We start from the raw sequence: 24,116 nt of genomic DNA, 5'->3' as shown, positions 1-24,116 counted from the left end.
ATGCCTTTAATATTGATGGAGAGAGATCTAAAAACAGACTGTGCCGGTATTCAAAAAACCAACAGACATTACAATTGCAAACTTAACAGCACTCCAAACATAAATTTAAAACTGAAGCATATTTTTAAAATGGTTCGACAACGACCAGAAATAAAATGGAAAACAAAGAAAAAACCGTCTCAAATCGTGGCTCTGAAACACAGCTCATAATAGTAAAGATGATTTGTAATTTTTCCTCACAGGGTAAGTGGTGAACATGTTTACTTGTTTTATTTTAACAGGAAAAAAACACATGCTGATGCTATCAATGTTTCTCGCCACAGGCAGATGATGAGAAACGTACAGCTGTTTGCCAGGTGCACCACATCAATAGGAAATGAATGCGTGAGCTATGATGCTTCCAGAAATGAGCAGCTTTTATCAGTCAGGCTTTTGGTAGCGTGCTTTATACGAAACGTTAAAGAAATTGAGATTTGTCAGGGGTTTGTTCTTTTCTGATTAAAGCAAATGCATTTGCTGTAACTTAACTTTCTACAACTAATAATTAGTAAATTACTTTCTAGTTAAGACAGTAAATTAAATCGACTTTAACATCACAACACATAAATGTATAATTTGCACAGTTTGCAGACACGGATGTGCTAAATTCCTAAACTTCTCAACAGCTTCTTGAATGCATTTTCACCAATGTAGTTATCTGAATGTTATACCTACTTCAGTACTACCGTGTATGAACTATACCGTTTTTTAATAAATATATGTTACTAAAAAAATATATATAGCTAGTTTTTTGGTGGGGTGTGTGTGGGCAGTACCAGTGCATATTTTATTTTATACAAAATCAAATTAAACACTGAACACAAAAGCTCATCATATGTATTTTTTTAAATACTTTAGCAGAAAAAAAAGTATCACCTCTCTTAAATATGTATGTACAGAAGCTATTGGTTTCATACAAGCTAATCTTAGAAAGTTAAAAATAACACGTTACATTACAGCTTAACTGCAAAAAGTAAGAGAGAGACTAATCTATTTTTGTCTTGTACTGTAATCCAACACTTGGATAGGCACCTTATAGCAAGAGGCAGGTACACCTTGTACCGGTTGCCAATTAAACTAGAGCTAACACAGAGAGACAGACAGACAATTGCATGCACATTCACAGTTTTGGGCAATTTAGAATCACCAATTAACCTGACCCCACAAACTGCTTGTGTCTGGACATTAGGAGGAAGGAGAAATTCAGTGGACAGTGGACTCGGAACCTGCTAAACACCTGACTTTCCCTTCAATGTCTCAGCACAAACTTTATGATTTTGAGTTAAATATGCTAACAAGTATTGGCTGTAACTTCATGGCATCTGGTACAAGAATGATCACTGCTGTGTATTTATGTCAGTGCTATATTTTTCCAGTGAATATGAATCAAACACCCAGAGGAAACAACTATCTCAACAACCACCACAGCCACCTCCATCATACAGTCTCTTAGCCTTTACATCTAGGGTTGTTATTTGGTGAAAGTGTGTATATCTCCATTTTTACTACAAAATGAATAACAAACTCCAGTCAGCTTTATCTTACCTTTGCAGTCAGTGCCAATTAGCAAATAGCATGCTAACATGCTAATCTGAGCTTTGTAAATCAAAGCAACCCTGTGCCTAAAGCCTCACAGAACTGATAGCATGGCTGCAGATTGTATGTGACAGTACTGGAATGTTTTTGTCTAAGTGCTGTTGATATAGCCATTTTTTTCCCTTGTCAGATTTTGAATCACCTCTCCAGTGGAACAACCTCGAGTTACATGCATATTGAGTGTTTTTATCACCATAAAACAAGGCAGTAAACACCTACACATTTGCATTACTGACTTGCGTCACTGGCCTGCATCAATCTCAATGCAGGGTTGGCCTTCTGATGATTTGAATGTGCTTTCTGAGTGGGTTGTAGCACAGCTCCTAGCCTACTAACAATCAGCAGGCCAGCTCTCAGCTCATTAGCCCTGGCTCCACTCACTCAGACACACATCTTCCAGAGACTCCACACCACAGCAGGGGGAATGACTGGGATAAATAAGGAATAATCAAGGAATCGTTCTGACTGTGAGTTGACCTGAATATGGGGTTCCTTCCTGGAGGCTCTGCTGACACACTGCTACCATTATAATGAATGGAGCGTTGCATGGATGCAAGATTGAGAGAAAAAGACTGAGTACAGTCACACTGATGCTCAGGGTGGAGGAGGACGCTCTTTTGTGGTTAGGCTTGTTTCAGAACAACTTTTGCATGCTGGGACATCTACCCACAAGCTAAATTTAGAGTAGCTTCATTTGCAAGCCAAACAATATTAGTTTCTATAAACATGCAAACAATCAGTGAGTGGGCAGTTGTGCCTTTTGCAGTAGACTAAACAAAAAAAAAACTCTTAGTAAAGTTTACGCTAACAGTTGACTGTGTCTCTGTGCAGCTTACATGAAAGACATCTGGCTCAGAGAAAGCAGCAAGATAAGAGAGAGGAAAATGAAAAATCACTATGTAGGAGGGGAGAAAAACAAATCTGTCACTATGGCCCTTCAAATTCAGCTCACAGACACAGACCAGGCAGTACATCCTTTAATCTGTAGTTATGATGAAGAATTTAATGACTTAATATAGCAAGATGAATGTCTAACGAATCATTTTCATGACAATCTGAAAGCGTTCTTATTAACATCACCTTTATGCATTTCTGAATAATCAACACAATACATTTATCCGTCTTTCCACATTTTTCAGTTGAAGCTGATGAACCACAGTCTTTCACAAAGTTCACATAACCATGACACATCGCTGCAGTATCAGATCAGGTATCTTCCTCCATGAGGATAATATTTCATGTACAGGACATTCGTTTTCTAGTCAACTTCAGCGACGAGCCACCGCCGGTGTCTGTCCATCCATCATCTTCTGACCTTCAGCACTGTACCCTGACGGCTGCCCAGGGCACACTGGAGAGTGACTAATGTCATCTCAGCTGCCACCTCCCCGCACCAAAGGCCCCTGATATCCGTCCAGTATTATCCGAGCCTGGCGTCTACAGATTCCTATCTCTGCTCCCAGCTTTAATTATTCACGCCACTGAATCACACGCTCATCGGAGAGATAGCCAAACTGGTCAGACTGCCTGCCCTCTCCCTCTCCGCGATCTTATCTGACTGTTTGAAATTATCTCATCCTTCTCCTCTATCTAACTAAAGGAACGATTCTCTGCATGTATCTCTGTATGTGTACACCACACTTAGTGGGTGTATTGTTGGGGATCAAAAGAGGAGAAATGTGTGAAGTTATTTGGATGAACCGTCTTCATATTTTATGTTCTGCCAACATATTTTCTGTGATGTCCTTGCTGGCCTTCATCATCAATGGGCACTGACAGCGTGTTTACAACCATTTTCAATCACACTGTCAGCAGGCTCAGAACTCACTGACTGCAGGTCATTCAATCTTTTCCAGATAACATGTGTCTTCTTTGCATAAAGGCCATCTACTGCTAAATCTAGAGCTTTTAATGTCAACTAAATAACGCGTGGCGATAAAAGTAAGTTTGTTTCCATAGTGACAAATAATGCAACAAAGAAAGAGTCACATGGTGTCATTTTTGTATCATTAAAGATTGAAGCATAATTCAAGCTAAGTGCTTATTATGGTGAACACTGACCTTTATTGACAACTTTTGAAACTTTGAAAAATGACTGTTCTAAAAGCATGCAGTCAAATGTGGAATAGGTGAGAATCCAGACTGAAATGAAGACTTTTCACTTCTATCTCACTATTAGTTTATTGAGAAATACCTAAAGGAACTGAACATGTGAAAATAAAGAGGCTCTAAAATAGATCACAAATAGCAAGCCAAAATGCAACAACAACAACAACAACAACAACAACAACAACAACAACAACAACAACAATAATAATAATAATAATAATAATAATAATAATAATAATATTTGCATAGCACTTTTTCAAACTCATACACTCATATAATTATAGGTAGTTTCAGTTCCAGCACACAGACACAGTCAAGCAAATGGTCTTACATTCTTCACACATATAAACTTCCCTACATGCATTAGATCTAAAATGGTGAAAATTAATGGAATAAAGATGAAGCAAAAGCTAATGTAGAAACATTTGTTTTCAACACTTGTTTAAAACAAACAACAGATCCACCTCTATTAATTAGCAGCCAGGTGCTCCTGTACTTGATTAATCGTCTGAAAAGTGACCACCTCTATTAAAGCAGAAGTGTTGGTGCTGTACAGGTCTGGAACATTCGGGTGTTAACACAATGCAATGGAGGAAAAACAGCAACTCTTGCTGTCCATTAATCTGGGAAGGGTTGTAAAGGCGTTCCAAACCATTTGACGTTCATCATTCTACAGTAGGAAAGTGGAAAACATTCGAGAAACGTGCCAGTCTCCTAGCAGTGGATGCAAATTCACCAGCAAATTCACCAAAGGTCAGATGGAGAAATGCTTAGAGAAATTGCAAAAACCCCAAGAGCTACATCTACAGGCCTCATTTATCATTTCAGTAGCTACCTGGGGACTGCAGATATATCTTAAATTTTCACGACAGGAAGTGTTGCCAGGAGAAATGCTCTTCTCAGAACATGGCAGCACAGCTTAGGTCTGTGAAAAATTGCATCTGACCAAACAACAAAGTCCTTTCGGCAGATAAGACCAAAGTTGCCATATTTGGTGAAACCAAAGACACCACGCCAGCACAAATATGTCATACCCACTGTCAGCACACGGGTTGAGGTTTTACTTTTTGTTTTGCAGCCATAGGACTTGTGCACCTTCCAGTCAAACATGAGGCCATCTGTCCCACAGCTAAAGCTTTGGCTGAAACCGGCCAATGAAAGAGGAAAGTAAATCCAAGCACAGCATCAAATCTACAGCCAAAGGGCTAAAGAAGAAAAGAATCAAGGTCTTGCAAACAGGCAAAATCAACGTCCAGACCTCAGCTGTGGTGTGACTTTAAGAGATCTGTGCTAAAATGAATGCCCACAAACCTCAATGAACTGAACGCTGAAAAAGAAGGATGCCCCAAAACTCCTCCGCAACGATGGAGGAGACTGATAAGGTCACACACAAAATGTCATGCTTCGTACTTAACTTAAGTTGTTCTGCTAAATAGAGTTCTATTAGATCAGGTTTAGTTATATTTAGGTTTCCACACTGCGTTGGCATTTTTAGCTTCATTTTTGTTAAATGCTTGAACTTATTTTTTGTGGGGGGTTTTATACAACAGGGCTTCAGTGAGTTGTCATTATAAAGTGCAGCATTGCCTAAGCCTTGCAGTTCCGCTAAGACGGCTTTACACACCGAGTCTTGTCTGTTTTCTTTTTTATTCTTTCAGCTTTTGAGACATAAAAAAGCTAAATAAATCTTTTGATTGGTCAGAAAAAAAACCCAAATATAAATATCTATTGGGAAATATGTTTAAACCAATCCATTTGTGAATGTTAGGTAATTTCTTTGCAGGAAATGTCAGCCCACAGTTACTGTCACTTTGTGGTTCTTCTGTGTAGAGGAGGGCCTCCTGATACAGACTACTTCTGCAGCTGTTCAATGATGCTTCTTTACGTGATGTGGTTTATCAGCGCACTCACATGCATCCTTCCTGTGGAGCTAGGAATTCAACATCTGTAACTCAAGCAAGACAACTATAAATACACTGAAGCTTAGGTGATATTAACCCTCTCAAGGCAGGCGTTGCAGATTTGCAACAGTTAAAAGCTAACAACCTGATTCCCCCACATACATATTTTATGAGTTTTTTGTACTCAGAAGTACCACTGCAGGTATTCTTTTGTGTATTAGCAACAAAAACTCAATTTGAGCCTGAGAGGGTTAAACTGAAACTTTGATCATACACGTACACAAATCTCTCCCATATTCAGCCTTTGTGTTCATCACACCCCAGACTGGGACTCTGGATCTTATTTCTTGATGACAGGTCCAGGATAGAGGAGGCTCATTTTTTGGCTGCTGGGATGAGGATGAGGGGGGGGGGGGGGGTTGAGGACACAGGATGGACTGCCAGATTGACAGGCCAGTGGAGCTGTCACTGGGGGCCAAGGTGTAGAGATGTTCAGGGAGTTGGCATTTGTGGCTCAAAAGATAAGCATCAGTGAGAATACGAGAGGCTTGATGGTAATCTTTCACAGGAAGTCAGGCTATACCATTGCAGAAGAAACCACAGGAGAGAGACTGACCTTGTGCGCTCGTGCTCTGCTGCATTGCTTTTTAGAGGGGACCAGGCCTCTTACCCTCTGCAGACAGGAAGACACTTTGCTGTAGCATTACTCTGTTTAAACAGACAGGCAGGTCAGCTCTAGAATGGATTTGCTGATCGCTGAGAAGTCGTCTGAAACTTCAGTATTTCAGTTTTTCATAACGGCAGCATTAAAAGCATTTAAATCCCCAATAATGTATGATGTAATTTATTTTTTACTCAGTTGCTCTAGGTGGCTTCTTTAACCTAAGCAACTAAAATAAACAGTACAAAGGTTAGCAGTAAGGTTACTATGTGCCCACAGACTATGTGAACTACTGTGAATGTGGGTGTTCAGCTCAGCCACTGACAGCTTATTAACCGAACTCACCAGAAACAAAAAAAATAAGTTTTTCTTTCATGTTTTTCTTTCCTTTTGTGTTTACTTAAAAAACAAAAACAAATTATATTCATAAATTATGTGTAACCTGATCTGTTTTGTTAAAATTGCACTGATCATGGCCAAGTTTTCTTTAGCATGACCCAGTGACTGACAGGATGGTAAATATGACTAGAATTATTATACACAGAGGAAGAACATGGGATCAGGAGTCAGGTGAGAAGCTCAGGGTAGAACACAGAGAAGGATAAAAATGGATTCATGAATACAAAAGGAAAAGGATCGAATGACTAAAGCAAACACATGAAACTCTTCAAAATGTAACAGGAAGTAACTTTAAAAAGACACAAAAACTACTTGCTCGCATGAACAGGAAGAACAGAAGAAGCTGGCCCGGAAAAGAAAAACATGTGAAAAAATATTTACGCTTTTATATTACATCTTTTAATATAACTACTTTCTTTTAAAAAGTATTTATTTTGTAGAAGTCTTGGTTCTATTGCTTGTATTATCATAATAGTTTGCAAGTTAACTACTTAGATCCCTATAAAAAAATATTTACTTGGATCAAAGTACATGAAAGTCACAATTAACAGAAAAATAGCAGTTATCATCTAAGAATGAAGCAGAATTACATGTCAGCAGTGCATTGATTCCAGGCTTTACCATTTACAGATGGCCAAAGCAATAAAAGCGAAGCTCTAATAATGTGTGCAATCTTGGGACTGAAGGACCAAAAAGTTTTCCATTTCTCTTGAGCTAAAAGGTCATCTTAAGTGCGTGCACAGGTCACCACTTTCTGAATGTGAGAAAATGAGGCATTTAAAGAGAACATTCGTTAAATACCTTCCTGGATTTGTTCCAGATCAAGTTTTTTTAAAAAAGAAGAAAACAATAAGTACTGTCTGCACGTTTATCGTGAGCTATCCTCAGTGAGCATTGGAGCTTCACTCCAATGTCACTTCATGGCCAACAATGACGCATTTAAAACACGATTCAGCAGATTTCCTTCATTTGAGCTATTACATTACTAATATAGTTAGTTACATGTTTACAGCTGTCCAGTTTGGGTTTCTGGGTTTATAACTATCACATTAAATGCCAAAGGGTTGAATGTGTGAACAAAAGCTTTTCTTTTAGCAGTGCTTCCTAAGTATATCCTCAATACTTTATTAGGTGCTATAAAATGAGTAAATATTGCACTGAAGTCAAATTTCGTGCTAAAATATTTACTCAGATTACAATTTGGGCTCACCCATATGGTTGTTACATAAATGAAGCCAGTTGAAGAATGGGTAAATGTCACCGTGCTTCCTTTACCGCTTGGCAGAGCAGATGTCGAAATGTCATCATGTTCCTTTTAAAATCAACAGAAAAACCTACTTTAGTAAAGATTCGTTCGACCCTGATTTACTGAGCATCTGGTGTAGTGTTTAGTTTTATGCATGCTTTTAAAATAGTGTCAAACAATAAGCTGTCAAAATCACAGGGCGAAACAACACAGGAAATAATTCGCACAGAGCTAAAAGTTGCCACAGAAGTAATAAAGAAACTTAAACGAAGACTCGTGTTTGAAAGGATGCGTCTGCAAAATATTTTGTTCATTTTCTGAATTGACAATTTAGTGTCAGTAAAGTCAGGGCACAGATGCACAAGTAGAAACTGTCTGCAAAGAACCATTTTATTGTCTAAAACAGAGAAGACCTTGAGTTATAGGCCAGTTACTCACCACACAGGAAGTTATTTTAGGTTACAGTGGGCTGCTTAACTCTGAGACTTAGAGACTTGATGCAACCTCAGTGTCTCTGCGCGTACACCGGGAAGGAAGACATACTGCAGACACTTTCTCTCTATAACCATACACAAACCAAAGAAGCACAAAACTGCTGGTCACTTACTGATGAAGGTGTGCTTGCTGTATAATCTTCAGAAAAGGTGGGTTCACTTTGAGTTGAATGTTGAAATTCTGCATTTGTGAGTGTGTAAATGCTACAAAAGAACAAAGCGCAGATGTTTCTCTGTGCTAAAAATAGATGAAAATGTGTGAATAGGAAAGGGGGTCTTTAAAAGGCAAGAGCTGCTGCAAAAGATGAGAAACTCACTTTGATTAAAATTCAAGAACAAGATTTCAGTTGGTTTAAATTTGATTAAAAAGTCGTTTTATTATTATTTATTATGAACATTGAACTTCCTAAAACTGAAGTGTGATTGAAACCGTGTCAAGTTAATTATGGTCAATTCTAAAAATACATATATATGTATGTTAGAAATATAAGGTGCCTCTAATTTTGATTCACAAAAATAATTACACAGAGCAAAATTGAAATATTTCACACTGCGTAACCAAATTACAGTCATAAAATGAAAACTGTCAACGAGCGCTTTTATTGCACAACCTAAAAAGTCAAGTGTGCTAAGTGAGTTTGATAAAAGATGCACAAAGAGCGAACCAATCTACTTGCTTCTAACTACCTGCAAATCGATACAAATCGATTAACGTGTGTCAACAGAGGGAAATAACTTTTAATGATAATCATCATAATTTGTTGATGGCGCTTCCTCACACTGAGCTTATTCTCGCTCTCTGCAGTTGATACGTTCTTGATCTCCGTAGCAAAGCCAGGTCACAAATCCTTAAGTAGTCTGGTGGTTTGAGTTGCCACAATCCTCTGCACCCAATTTCCATGGGGCACAAGTTTATTTTCCAGACTAACTGCTTAACCTCAGATGCTAGCTCCATGTATCTAATCTCCTTTTTCATATGTCTCGCCCCACCCCACTTCCCGTGGCCCAGTAAGCTCTGCAAAGCAGTCAGGCAGCCCCACAGAGTGTTAGACCACAGTGCCAAATCCAATACTGAGTTTGCTGCTTCTTGAGTCGGTAGCCTCTAATGTCAGCTGGCATTTTCACAATCCCTCAAATTGCTGAAATGTCCTAAATCCTATTTTGGGCAGGTTTCCTTCCTGCTTTCTGTTTTGTTTTCCTTCATGGCCAAAGAAAACTATCAAAAGCTGTCAATCAAAGACTGGTGGATAACTCGTGAGGATGTGGTTCTTTTCCTCTTTGTGCCCTTTTTGAAAACAGAATTTTAAAATTCATGGAATATTTTTAACCTCCTAAGACCCGAACTCTTCCACGGCAGCATTTTTAATTTCTCTTTGATATTTGGGCTGATTGGGACACGATGAATGTAAACACAAAGAATTACCAGATTTTTTTATTTTTACCTTATTTTTGTTTTTAGGAAAAATGAGAGCCACATCTGAGGATATTCGTTCACAATTTTGATAGAACGGTAGCAGAATAATGTCCTCGTAAGTGGATATCAGGCCCTTGTAGAGCAAAATTTAGTATTTTGGTCTAAATATCCCAAAATGTGATGTCCACATATGTGGACGCAGGTCCTAGGAGGTTAAAATTTGAAAATTACACAAGTGAAGGAACTGTGACTGCACGAGTCTGTCTCAGTGCAGCGTGCTAATGCAAAAGCATAACAACTGTCTTTGTGCCCTTCAGCTGTTTCACTGTGAGATTGGATTTCAGTTCATTTGATCTGAGTGATCTAATGTGATCAAATTTAAAACGATTTCACAGCCACCTTTGTGATATTCACGAACTTGTGGACCACGTAAAATCTGCTCACTTTTATTCACTTTAACCCCCGTTTTTTGGCATTAAGAAAGACTGAAACCTCTGGAGCACCTAATTATTGAAGTGTTAATGAGAAAACCGTCTGTGGCACATTGTGATTCAACAAGTATGTGCCTCTAGATTACAGAAGAAGTAAGACTTTTACTTTGGACATACTCTCGCTAGTGATGTGTTAACCATTTGAAATACAGTGTATTTCAAACAGTGTAAAGTTAATCAGATTTAACGTATATTAAGTTTATTTGATTCAAAATACACCAGCACCAGCATGTTTGGGGTAAGGAGTGTTGACCGGTTAAATTATTCATGGATTAAATTCTGACATTGTATACGGTTGTGAGTTTAAATTTTATGGATTTTTCATGAATTAATTGTTAGATTTTTAAGACAAAACTGTAAACAAAATTGTAAAAATCAGCAACATTATCTTGACCATACAGAGAGATACTTTTAGACACATGCAGTGATATTACCGAGTTGCAGGGAAGGCTCACGTTTGATCGTGTTTGATCTGGTCTTATTTGGGTGATCTACAACTTGTTCGGGATGCTAATTACTTTGCGTATTTAACCAAAATCTAATATCACGTTTCCTCTGCCTCCCATAATCCGCCAATACAGCCTTATTGCTCATTATGCTGATGACACTTGACCGAACCTTTTAGAAAAGAAAGTTATATAAAACAGTCATCACTGAAGTTTAGGTAAACTCATCTGTATGATTGAGCCAAGAGTGAAGGCAAGAGTGTGTAGCACTGACGCTGGTCTAGAAAAGTTATAAACTGAGTGTCCTCAGTTATTAATATGAGTTACCTCCATAAGCACCTCCATAAATCTAAACCAGGTCACGTCTCTTCCTTCAAATCCTGCAGAACCTCATTTTAAGTAGGAATAATGTTAATATGTGAACAATTATATTTAAAAAGTCAAATATAATCATTAGCAAACTTGATCATCGTCATGAATTTTAACTAATACAAGTATTTTGGTTTGTTTCTTAGATTTTTGGGTGTTGGGGGGGGGTCAGAACTGTTGACCATAATTCAGCTATGACCAAGAAAAACTCGTCAGTGTTAATTTCAATGACACTTTGTTACATGTAAACTCAGCGTGCTTAACATAAGATAAGAATAATTGAATAGTTCTGGTATTTTTGTTTTGCTTGGTTTTTTGTTTTTGTTTTTGTTTGTTTGATTGTTTGTTTTTTGCTTTTTGCTTTTTGGCATCATCAGTCCTTCCATTTGAAGAACAAACTCCAAAGCCAGGTGATAATGGAGGTGGGAATCACCATACATCCCACGATACGATATTATCACAATACATAACGCACAATACGGTATTATTGCAATTTTAAAAAATATTTTGCGATATTCAGATTCTGTACATAAAGGTAAACTTTATCAATATTCATTTTATCTAATATCAAAGTCTCGCACTCAGTCTTTCTCTCATTTCAGTTTTATTGTTGACAAACTGAACGGTTTGTATTACAGTCTAGTCCAACTGAACTGAATGCAACCATCTGGTACAATTACAGCTATTCTGAACTATGCAATTTATGAAAACTATGCAGCCCCTTCAGCAACTGAAGAATTTGAAAGTAAATTAAAACAAAACATAATTTTGCGTTAAATAAAAAAGTTTTAAACTTAATTAAAATAAAACATGTCTTAAATTAAAATAAGTAAACTGTCATGTTTATTGCTGCCAAAAACAAGTTAAACACATTTGGACAGTGAAGGGATGTCAGGATTGTTGCTCAGAAAAAGGATCAACATGCTCTGAAGTCAGAGCACAAAAACCTTTTTTGTAACAAAATATCGATTTCTGCTGTCCCTGTATCGATACATTATTAGCAAACAAAATATCACGATACTACACAGTATCGATTTTTTTCCCCACCCCTAGGTGGTAATGTCAAATGTCAAATGATCAACCTTCAATGGATGGATGGATTGAGTTAACATTTTTTTAAAAAGTGTTAAAAAAAATTGCTGAACAGTTTCTGTTATGTTAAAAATATAATTCACACCCGAAAGAAAACATCGTGGCTCCAAGTGACAGCAGCAGGAGGCCACAAACGGCTCTGTTTTGTTGTATATAATGACCTCATTCCTCTGCATGTGTAACTGTTGAGTAAGAAAAGTCCAAGGACAAACTGTATTGGAAGGCCACATTCTTTTGCTGAACACCCAACTAATGATGTTTTTCATTTTTGTTTCACCCCCTCGTTAGCTGCAGAGAGAGGGAACAGCCATGAGTCTGCTGTGATAATGGTGAGTTATGGCGGCCGTATCCACAGCGTTTCGCTGCTGGTTCCACATGAATGTTCCCAGGGGATACGCTGGGAGTCTGCAGCCCCCTGTGTAATTACCTTTTAGCACAGAAATGACTGAAGTGAGATTCTGCTCTGTCATTGTTAGTGCATTGTAAAAACAACACATTGTAGGCGACAAGGATTGTTCTCTGTGATTTAGTAATATCATTTCTAAACTGAAATTGTGAAATATTTTATATTAGTGTCACCAATTATACAATAATTTTCTCATAAGTTTACATGCACTCTGCTGACATGTGTTGGTTACTATTAATAATACTTGTTAATGAATTAATACATTATACGTCTATCATTTAAAAACATAAGAGGTTTAAAGAAATTAAAATAGTTGTTATATATTCTAGGTAAACGTATTGTTTGGGCGATTACTATGTAATGTCAGCACCAAGGTATTACAAGGAAATGCTCTGTGTTTAGAGGAAAGCTTCTTCTGTACTTTCCTAAGCGCTTAGGTTCACGATGCTTCTCAGAAGTGCAGAGCAGAACGACGTTGCATGGCGCAAAGTGCTAACACTCAAACGTAATGACCAAAGTCCTCTGGAAAGAGGAAACGGCTTGCATGTACATCAGAAAGGGACGAAATCTGATCTTAACTTAAAAACCTAAACGTATGTTTTTGTTCTTTTCTCATTCATCTGGATAACTCTATTGAACTCTATTGAACTCTATGATCTATATGATGATTCAAAGACTGAAAATGTCGAGTTAGAGTTGATTTCTACAACAAAAACATTATAGTTCAATCATATTCTGAAAAACTATTTTGAACATTGTATCATGAACTACAGCAAACTACAAAAATGTGTAACAGACCTGAAGTAAAATCTAATGTTGCATATCTCAAATGTTTTCTTTTCATAAAAGTGTTTTTAGCTGAGGAGGACTAATATCTGTTTAAAAACCTATACTGTTACTTTTTTTTTATTTGGTTTAAATGTCGATTAAGGATTGCTTGCAATTTAATTTTCTCATTAAGACTGCGTTAGTCAGGTAGTTTAGATAGATTAGTTTAATAAATGGGGAATTAAAAAAATACATTTCCAGCCCAGTATTTTTAAAATAAAGTCTCAGGGTGCATCATTAGAGACAGAAAACATGGACACATGGTTTCCACAAAATATTCAGGTTGGGTGGTGCACAAATGTCTAATGGTGACACTGCACCTGCTGGACACAAACATCAATTTCCTTGTGGAAAAGTCAGTCTTGACTTCTCCTCATTAAAAGCAAAGGAGTTCTGACGTGGAGGTTTTTAACTAAAGGAGAGGAGCAGGTTTGATTCGGCACGATCAATGCACCCGTTAACTGTGTATTCACCGTAATCTCACCCATCTTTCCAAATTTGCAACAGCAGGAACAAAATACCAAACATGGTCACAATGCACTTTGTGTCATATGTCATTAACTCCCAGAAATAGACGCTGCTGATTTTTAACACTGTGTCACAAGCTATCACCTCTTTTTCTATGATGTGTTGGCTTTGGTGCCTGTGTAATTGTAAATGAGGAAATCCCTGGGGGACAAGCAGCGGGTTATATCACCATAGTTGCTTCCTGTGCTTAGTGTACTGTATGTGCATCGAAACTGCAAAGAGTTGCCTGCTCAGAATATGTTACTTTATACTGATGTTGAGGGCAAGAAAAGGCAAGTTAAAAAAACTACAACAAAAAACAAAAATAATGGCAATAATAACAGCAGGCCAGTGTCATTTCCCACTCTAAAGAAGCTGCAATTTTCTTTTCACAGGATCGCAGCAGAGCAGAAAGGAACAGAACTCAAAGATATGCTAACGACGTAGAGGAACCAGAGTACGACGTGGTGGATAACCAGGAAGAAGTGCTTAGTGTACGCATTCTTCCTGCGAGGCCCATAAATGATGACCAAGAGTATGCAGGTAGAAAGAAAGTCTTTCATTTCTATTTTAATGTTAGTTTTGTTCATACTAACATCTAGTACTGCTACTACCTCAGCTATAGCTTGATTTTAATTTCATGAGTTGAAAATGTATTTAAAGCGTCTTTAATGAGACCACTGAGAAAAGTTGTTTATTTGGTCCTAATAAAGCACATTAAAACATGAAAGTAAGAGGAGCTTAGTGATTATTATTATTATTATGTTTAATAGTGTTTTATTATTTCCTTTTTTCATTATTTCTTAAATGTATACATATACAGTGGATTAAGGACATACGTCCACAAGTAATTATTAAATGAATTGTTAAGCAGTTATCTTAATCTAAAACCACTAAAATGATTTTAATAATTCCCAAACTTCTTCAAACTTGACTTAAAGTACTATTTGTACTTGACACAGGGACACTGAGTCTATTTTACCTTCCTACACAGAAATGCTCTCATGAATGTAATTAGAATGAAGCTGAATGAGGTGCAGGGGAAAAAACAGATCTACCACAAACTGTGGTGAGAATGAAAGCAGCCTGGATCTGAGAAAGAGCTCATGCTGAGTGAGCATGATCTGCCAGTGGGTCTCCAGGGCCATCTGTTGGCTGAGTCAGACTGCGGGAGATTACAATTATCCAGCAGCTGAGGGGGAAGAGAGGGAAATGTGCAGTGCGAACAAGCTCGCTTTACTCTCCTGCTTGGATGTGGCCCGCAGCCAGGGGCCTCACAGCTGCATGTCTACAACTTTATAGTGAATGTGGCTTTTAAATTTGTTCACACTTGGAGCATTCTCCCTCTGTAATCAATACAGTCTGCTGCTGCAGTGCACTACTGGGACCGACATCGACCGACTTACAGGAATGATACAAACTCACAGGGTGTTTAAACTGTCAGCTTACACTGGAACTTCTTAAAGTACTATCATCACAGTCATTGATGAGAGTGTTTCTTTGGCTCTTAAGACAGGGATCTCCCAAGGTCATCATCAGCTCACAACCTTTCATCACTCTCCCCTGTAAGGTTTCTTTTTTGGTCTTCATTAATGAATATACAATTTGAATGCAACTACCTTACTGACCGTACTCCACATTTCGTTGTGCTCTTCAATCAATCAGGGAAACTCAAACATCCTCCCAAGATGTCCATCCAGAGAAACACCATTTTCAACAGGTAAACCTACAACGCATTTAAAATTGAGTGATTATTGTGGTAAAGATACTGAATAGTAACAGTGAAATTCAAATCAGAGACATCTTTGTTTACCTTGAAAAACAAAACTATTAAATCACAGTTAATTAACAGTTAAAATAACTTAATTACATAATCGCGCACATCCATACTTTGCCTGGTAACAGCAGCTTGTGCTGGCAAATATGATCAATGAAAATGAGAAAACATTGGATAAATATTGAAGGTAACTTAGTCTTTGCAATGGCTTAATAATTTCTCTCTTCTTGGTTGCTGCTCATCAAAGCACAGAGTCACTTAGACGGCATTACTCATGCTGAAAACCCATATGATGCAACTAACTTCATTAATTAGTTGCTGCCTGCCCTTGCACCTTTGCACTGCCAGAGTGGGCAGCGACTAGCTAATGAACATAGTGAAGCAAATACTAGCTCTAATTGTCGCTTAAAATCAAAGAAGAATGAAAAGAAAGTACTTCAAAAGAAATCTGAAGTTGTGTTTTACACTTGACTGACAAAGTAGGAAAGTCAACTCCACCTAAACAACTTGGGGATTTAGTGGTAGCTGTCGATATTCAGCTAGTTTTTAACTCAACCAGATAACATGAAGTTATGTAGTTCATTTCATCAGTCTGTATGTCTTTTTGTTGTATTGTTTGTGGTAATGCTCCGAAACAAATGGATAGGTTGACATGAAAAGTTTACCAGAGATGGCACAGAGGGCGGCATAGAGGTGACTGCACCACTGGGAAGGGCAAACATTTAAAATTAATAAACATTTCAAAAATGGGAGACATTGTCTTGAAATGCTTAAGAATATTTTTTAACTAAGCAGGATCTAGATATACCTCTCATCCATGCATGGTGTGGTGAGAAATATTCAGCCCCTAGTGATGTGCAGTCTTTGGCGACTCTTTTTTTCTGTTTAATTTAATGCAGCTTAACATAAAATACTTTTTTCTCACAGATTTACAGCTTCTGATCTCAGTAGATTTGGCATCCTCTAATACTAAAGCTGATTATTACAGATTAATTGAAGGATGCTGGTTGTCTTTAGTTAAATGTACTGTAATGTTTTCCGTAAACTGAGTAAAAGCTGATTCTGTCCCAGAAAAGAACCTTTTCACCTTTGTCTTCTGTGTTTGAAACACAGCACCTGTGATAAATAGAGATCTGAAGCCTGGCCGACAAAAGATAAAAACAGGTAACATCTCAGCTGACTGAAATTGTTTTGCCTTTCTGGGTCACAGTTTAAATCTCATATTGTATATTCACGTGGTGTAGTTACAGATAGGAGGATCCCACCGGTGCCAAAAGGAGACCAGGTAACTTCACGTGCCAAACAATACAGTTTACTGTACTACTGTTTGTTTGCTTTTTTATCTTTCAATAAATTGTAATGCTGACAAACTATCAAAAAGGTGACCAACTTTTTCTCTTTCTAACATTACAGCACTCACAAAGGTAATTTGCTAAATTATTGTTTAAGTTACTCATTGTTGTATTTATCTGCCTTATGGACGCACTTACTGTTTGATTCTTTGTTCCTGCAGGAGTTTGCAATCACCGTCACCTTTTACCCTGGAGTTGGTCAATGTCTTGTCTGGAAAGGCTCCACAGCAAGGTTGCAGGAGAGAGTGAGTACTGTTTTATTTTACATATAGAACCTGACACTTGTCCCAGTTCCCTGTGGTTTTAATTTGCTGGAGTTGACGATAACCCAGTGTGACGTTTTCCCTGCAATAATGGTGTAAAGCAAAAACAACACCCCACAGTTTGTACAGTGTAGCGATGACACCATCTGCTGGTTGGAAAGATTATCACAGAAAATGCTGGAGGCTCTTCTGACATGTTATTTAATGTCATTTGATTTCAGCAGAGAGCACGGGACCACTAGAAATGTAAGTAGCTGAAAATGCTGAACCTATAAGAAGGTGTTGTTTGCGTTTTATTCACCATCTCTTAACAAACTAAGTCCTATGAGAAATACTGTAAAATAAACATGCTTTCCTTATTCATATATACATTTGATTTTATTCTACAAATTTCACCAAGCATTGCCGTTTAACTCTCTTTTTATACTTTTAACAGGCAGAGTTTAGTTCACATATGAAAGGTAAGATAAACATCACAGCCTCTTGTGATAAAGCGTTACCAATAATTGTTTACAACTGTATTAACACATAAAGGGTTTTTATTTTTAGGTCCACTCAGTTCTGAAAGTCTTACACCTGGCAGTTACAGGCATTCACTGGATTTGGAGTCTCACTTAGAAAGAAGGTCTGACTTTATATTTTCAGGCTTCTCAAGATGCTTTTTTAAATGTCTTATTTACATGCATCTTTTCTGTCTTTTATTTAGGACCCATCAAAGTCTAGGTAAGTATCTTTGAGCTCGTCATTATCAGTCATTATACAGTTACTGACTTAATAAGTCCCCCCTGACATCTACTTAAAGAAAGGGTCCCATCAAAACGCCATCACCATGAATGGCCTCAGACGAAAGAAGACTTTGACCAGCACGACTTTGTCCCAATGGAAAAGCCTCAACAGGTACATGTGCTGCTACAGTCATGTGAAAAAGAAAGTTTTTGTTGAAGTATGTCTGTAAAGGTTCTCAGTCATCCAGGTCATCGTACTCTAAGGAGCTTGGAAAGAAGCGTCTGGACTTCTTTAAGAGACTTTCCCCCTCTCATCCAAGAAGCTTCTTCAGTTCTAAGAGCAGTTGGTGGATAGTCCCAGATTCCCAGCCCTATGGGAGTGTCCCCAAGAGGGTCATGTGCCCCCTATGGATCCTCTACCTAATCACATGAAGCCAAGGTGTGAAAGTGTGTGTGAGTCACAATCAGCCAAGGTTTCAGGTGAACCCACTGTGAAAACTAGCCCAATGGGTTCACAACATGGAAGAGCCACCTCCACGGGACACAACTCGCATGCATCTAAAGGACAAAGGTCATTGTTTCAAGGACGCCAATGTTCACATTTTGGACAGAGAAGACAGACGGTTTGAAAGAGGAGTGAAAGAAGCATCTATGTCCACTGTGAACGACCATCTTTGAACAGAGAAGGTGGCTTACGACACCAACTGACATCTATAATCCAGTTTTGAGTTCCCTCCCCAGACACCTTAACACCCACTCACATCCTGGGCCATTTAACCTCAGTAAATCACATGACAGTGTGGGGATAGGTTTGACAGTGGGTTCACCTGAAACCTTGGCTGATTGTGACCCACACCCACTTTCACACCTTGGCTCGTGTGATTCGGTAGAGGATCAAGAGGGGGTCCATGACCCTCTTGGGGACACTCCCATAGGGCTTAAAATCAGGGACTCTCCACCAACTGCTCTTAGAACTGCAGAAGCTTCTTGGATGAGAGGGGAAACATCTTCAAGGAAACTTAAAGAAGTCCAGACGCTTTTCTTTCCAAACTTAAAATTTTCATAGAACTCTAAAAAAGACATTTGAAAGGTTAAGTGATTCAGGATTCAAGAATGACTTTAAAGGACTTTACCAGTCCCTTGTGTCATTGTGGAGGAATTTTGGCCCACTCTTCTTTACAACATTGCTTCAGTTCATTGAGGTTTGCAGGCATTTGTTCATGTGCAGCTTTCTTAGGGTCCCACCGTCTATTTTAATCAGGTTGAGGTCTGGACTTTGACTGGGTCATTCGTTGTAGATTTGCTGCTGTACTTGGGATAATTTTCCCGGTTGCATGATCCAGTTTCAGTCATGCTTTAGCTGTTGGACAGATGGCCATAGACTTCACTTAAGAGTACTTTGGTATGCAGCGGAGTTTATGATCAACTGCACAGGTCCTGTGTCTGCAAAACAAGACCCAGCCATCATACCTCCACCACCAGTTGGTAAGAGGTGTTTGCACTGACATGCTATGTTTAGCATGTGGCAGCAGCAAGTATCTTTGCTACTATGAGTCACTTCAGTATTGCATAGACACAGTTTTTAACACCTATTATTCAGTAGGAGAGCTTAATTAGCAGATGCACTATTCTCTTCAGCTGGCACTTCTCCTCAACCACTTTGCTCCACCTTTCCCTCCAGCAGCTGAGCCAAGAAATTACACCTCGCCACGCCAAATATCTCCACTTTGGTCTCATCAGTCCAAAGGAGACTGTTCCTGAGATGTTGTGGTTTGTTAAGATGCAACTTTGCAGACTTGCAGCCATGCTACTACATTTCTTCAGAAAGAAGTAGCTTTCTACTGGTAACCCTTTCAAAAAAGCCAAACATGTTCATTCTTTTTCTAATTGTACATTCGAGAGCTTTAAGATTCAGCATGTTAACTGAGGCCTGTAGAGTCTAAGATGTAGCTCTTGGGTATTTTTCACTTATTTTGCAGCACCTAGCAATGCACAGTTTGACCTTGGGGTGAATTTCTTGGGGGAATCCACTCCTTATAAAACGGATATCGAGGGAACAGTTTACCCTGCCCGGGATAGGGTTACCGGGGCCCCGCCCTGGAGCCAGGCCTGGGGAGGGTGCCCGAGGGCGAGCGTCTGGTGGCCGGGCCTTAGTCCATGGGGCCCGGCCGGGCACAGCCCGAAGAGGAGACATGGGCCCATCCTCCCGCAGGCCCACCACCCGCAGGAGGCGCCATAGGGGTCGGGTGCATTGTGTGCCGGGTGGCGGCCAGGAGCGGAGGCCCTGGCGGACTGACCCCCGGCTGCCAAGACTGGCAATAGGGACATGGAATGTCACCTCTCTGGTGGGGAAGGAGCCTGAGTTAGTGCGTGAGGTTGAGAGGTACCGGCTAGATATAGTCGGGCTCACCTCTACGCATGGCTTGGACTCTGGAACCAGTCTCCTGGAGAGGGGCTGGACTCTGTCTCAGTCTGGAGTTGCCCCTGGTGAGAGGCGGCGGGCTGGGGTGGGTATTCTAATATCCCCTCGGCTTGCTGCCGGTACGTTGGGGTTTTTCCCGGTGGACGAGAGGGTTTGTTCCCTGCGCCTTAGGGTTGGGGAACGGGTCCTGACTGTCATCTGCGCTTATGCGCCGAGTGGCAGTTCAGAGTACCCAGCCTTCTTAGAGTCCCTGGGGGGGGTGCTGGAAGGTGCTCCACCTGGAGACTCTGTTGTCCTGCTGGGAGACTTCAATGCTCACGTGGGTAACGACAGCGAGACCTGGAGGGGCGTGATTGGGAGGAACGGCCTCCCTGATCTGCGGTGCTTTGTTATTGGACTTCTGTGCTAATCACAGTTTGGCCATAACGAACACCCTGTTCGAACATAAGAGTGTCCATAAGTGCACGTGGCACCAGGACGCTCTAGGCCGTAGGTCGATGATCGATTTTGTAATCGTATCACCAGACCTGCGACCATATGTTCTGGACACTCGGGTAAAGAGAGGGGCTGAGCTGTCAACTGATCACCACCTGGTGGTGAGTTGGATCAGGTGGCGGGGGAGGACGCTGGACAGACCTGGTGCACCTAAACACGTAGTGAGGGTGTGCTGGGAACGTCTAGCAGAGGCCCCAGTCTGCGAGATCTTCAACGCACACCTCCGGCAGAGCTTCAACAGCATTCCAAGGGAGACTGGGGACATTGAGTCCGAATGGACCATGTTCAGCGTCTCCATTGCCGAAGCTGCTGCATTGAGCTGCGGCCGCAAGGTGGTTGGTGCCTGCCGTGGTGGTAATCCCCGAACCAAATGGTGGACACCAGAGGTGAAGGGAGCCACCAGGCTGAAGAAGGAGTCCTATCGGGCTTGCTTAGCCTGTGGGACTCCGGAGGCAGCTGACAGGTATCGACAGGCCAAGCGGAATGTGGCTCGGGCAGTGGCTGAAGCAAAAACTCGGGTGTGGGAGGAGTTCGGAGAGGCCATGGAAAAAGACTTTCGGACTGCCTCGAAGAGATTCTGGCAAACCGTCAGGCATCTCAGGAGGGGAAAGCGGTGCTCTACCTGCACTGTGTATAGTGCTGGCGGAGCGCTGCTGACGTCGACTGAGAAAATTGTCAGGCGATGGAAGGAATACTTCGAGGACCTCCTTAATCCCACTGACACGTCTTCCGAGGAGGAAGCAGAGTCTGAGGATGAGGGGAATGACCCGCCAATTTCCGGGGGCGAGGTCACTGAGGCAGTTAAACAACTCCTTGGTGGCAGAGCCCCTGGTGTTGATGAGGTCCGCCCCGAGTTCCTGAAGGCTCTGGACGTTGTAGGGCTGTCCTGGTTGACACGCCTCTGCAATGTTGCGTGGAGATCAGGGGCAGTACCTGTGGACTGGCAGACCGGGGTGGTGGTCCCCATCTTTAAGAAGGGGGACCGGAGGGTGTGTTCCAACTACAGGGGGATCACACTCCTCAGCCTCCCTGGGAAAGTCTATGCCAGGGTGCTGGAAAGGAGAGTTCGTCCGCTAGTCGAACCTCGGATACAGGAGGAACAATGCGGTTTTCGTCCTGGTCGCGGAACACTGGACCAGCTCTTTATCCTCTCGAGGATACTTGAGGGTGCATGGGAGTTTGCCCAACCAGTCTACATGTGTTTTGTGGACTTGGAGAAGGCATTCGACCGTGTCCCTCGGGGTGTCCTGTGGGAGGTGTTGCGGGAGTATGGGGTGTCTGGCCCATTGCTACGGGCCATTCGATCCCTATACAACCGTTGCAAGAGCTTGGTTCGCATTGCCGGCAATAAGTCGGACTCGTTCCCGGTGGGTGATGGGCTCCGCCAGGGCTGCCCTTTGTCTCCGGTTCTGTTCATAATTTTTATGGACAGGATTTCTAGGCGCAGCCAAGTGGCGGAGGGCTTTCGCTTTGGTGGCCTCAGAATCTCATCTCTGATTTTTGCGGATGATGTGGTTCTGTTGGCTTCATCGGGTGAGGGCCTCCAGCTCGCACTGGAACGGTTCGCAGCCGAGTGTGAAGCAGCGGGAATGAGGATCAGCACCTCCAAATCTGAGGCCATGGTTCTCAGCCGGAAAAGGGTGGAGTGCCCACTCCGGGTCGGGGATGAGTTCCTGCCCCAAGTGGAGGAGTTCAAGTATCTCGGGGTCTTGTTCGCGAGTGATGGGAGAAGGGAGCCGGAGATCGACAGACGGATTGGGGCTGCAGCTGCAGTAATGCGGACGCTGCACCGGTCCGTCGTGGTGAAGAGGGAGCTGAGTGTAAAAGCGAAGCTCTCAATTTACCGGTCGATCTACGTCCCTACCCTCACCTATGGCCATGAGCTGTGGGTAGTGACCGAAAGAACGAGATCACGGATGCAAGCGGCAGAAATGAGCTTCCTCTGAAGGGTGGCTGGCCTCTCCCTTAGAGATAGGGTGAGAAGTTCGGCCATCTGGGAGGGGCTCAGAGTAGAGCAGCTGCTGCTCCACATCGAAAGGAGCCAGCTGAGGTGGTTCGGGCATCTGACAAGGATGCCCCCTGGGCGCCTCCTGGGTGAGGTGTTCCAGGCATGTCCCACCGGGAGGAGGCCCCGGGGCAGACCCAGGACACGCTGGAGAGATTATATCTCTCGGCTGGCCTGGGAACGCCTTGGTATTCCCCCGGATAAGCTGGAGGAGGTGGCTGGGGAGAGGGAGGTCTGGGCCTCTTTGCTTAGGCTGCTGCCCCCGCGACCCGGCCTCGGATAAAGCGGATGAAGATGGATGGATGGATGAATCCACTCCTGGGAAAACTGTAGTATTGTGTAAACAAATACCTGAATAATCATTTCCAGCAAAATGCCAAAGCTTCTGTGTTTTAGAGATGATCACATGTGCTGATGATCAGCTAATCAAGTGTATTGGCATCACCTGGCTGCTAATTACCCCTTTAATTCCTATGGACACAGTGGAGGTGTATTTAATTTTTCACAACTATCCATAATTAACCCAAACTAATCCTGTAATCAAGAATGATATCCATCACAACGTGATATTAACTAGCTTTGAATCCACTGATCAATGAACTTTTCTGGTAGACCTGTGAGGAAGATTGGTACATCGGGACATGTAATCGAGCAGATGCTGAGCACGCCTTGCACCTGGTGAACAAGGTATATGAATAAGGACTCTAAATATAAAAATATAACTGAACATGTCTTAAGCTTGGGCAGATGTTAAACATAGTTATTTGGATCTATATCAGTTGAAAGTGTAAAAACAACACACCAAAAGCACAGTTTAACAGGAGTATTCTTTTCTTTCTGTAACTCCTCCCATTAGGATGGTGCATTTTTGGTACGAGACTGCTCCACCAACAGCAACTTTGAACCCTTGGTATTGGTTGTGTATCATGAGAAGAAGGTTTACAATGTCAAAATTCGGTTTGTCGAGAGCACAAAAAAGTACGCATTGGGCACAGGATATCGTTCAAATGATGTGAGTGAACACATTTCAGAAAATGTTTCATTAAGAACCCTCAATCGCACTATATTTACTCTAATTC

General features: G+C 41.0%; 1 protein-coding gene across 3 annotated transcripts in view; it reads left to right on the top strand.

Annotated features, from left to right (window-relative positions):
* Positions 1–24,116, top strand: part of clnk (cytokine-dependent hematopoietic cell linker) — a 55,680-nt gene that overhangs the window by 30,346 nt on the left and 1,218 nt on the right. Inside the window, exons 1-16 of one of the 3 annotated variants that reach the window (XM_085245247.1) lie at positions 8,462–8,595; positions 12,546–12,586; positions 14,394–14,541; positions 15,511–15,563; positions 15,664–15,718; positions 16,889–16,939; positions 17,020–17,060; positions 17,189–17,199; positions 17,289–17,372; positions 17,615–17,636; positions 17,827–17,851; positions 17,940–18,015; positions 18,097–18,113; positions 18,193–18,287; positions 23,650–23,724; positions 23,894–24,049. In XM_085245247.1, the coding sequence (XP_085101373.1) occupies positions 12,584–12,586; positions 14,394–14,541; positions 15,511–15,563; positions 15,664–15,718; positions 16,889–16,939; positions 17,020–17,060; positions 17,189–17,199; positions 17,289–17,372; positions 17,615–17,636; positions 17,827–17,851; positions 17,940–18,015; positions 18,097–18,113; positions 18,193–18,287; positions 23,650–23,724; positions 23,894–24,049 (912 nt within the window). In that variant the 5' untranslated portion in view covers positions 8,462–8,595; positions 12,546–12,583. Of the gene's footprint in view, positions 1–8,461; positions 8,596–12,545; positions 12,587–14,393; positions 14,542–15,510; positions 15,564–15,663; positions 15,719–16,888; positions 16,940–17,019; positions 17,061–17,188; positions 17,200–17,288; positions 17,373–17,611; positions 17,637–17,826; positions 17,852–17,939; positions 18,016–18,096; positions 18,114–18,192; positions 18,288–23,649; positions 23,725–23,893; positions 24,050–24,116 lie in introns of those variants that run through there. The other 2 variants (XM_085245236.1, XM_085245241.1) reach the window with 2 other exon arrangements.

The sequence above is a fragment of the Mchenga conophoros genome, linkage group LG2, assembly GCF_057382185.1.
Source record: "Mchenga conophoros isolate Kocher_MC1m ecotype Shallow Benthic linkage group LG2, M_conophoros_male_GT1.1, whole genome shotgun sequence".
In the NCBI taxonomy this organism is placed as follows: Eukaryota; Metazoa; Chordata; class Actinopteri; order Cichliformes; family Cichlidae; genus Mchenga; species Mchenga conophoros.
The sequence above is the reverse complement of the archived record's forward strand: the minus strand, read 5'-3'. Positions and strand labels throughout refer to the sequence as shown.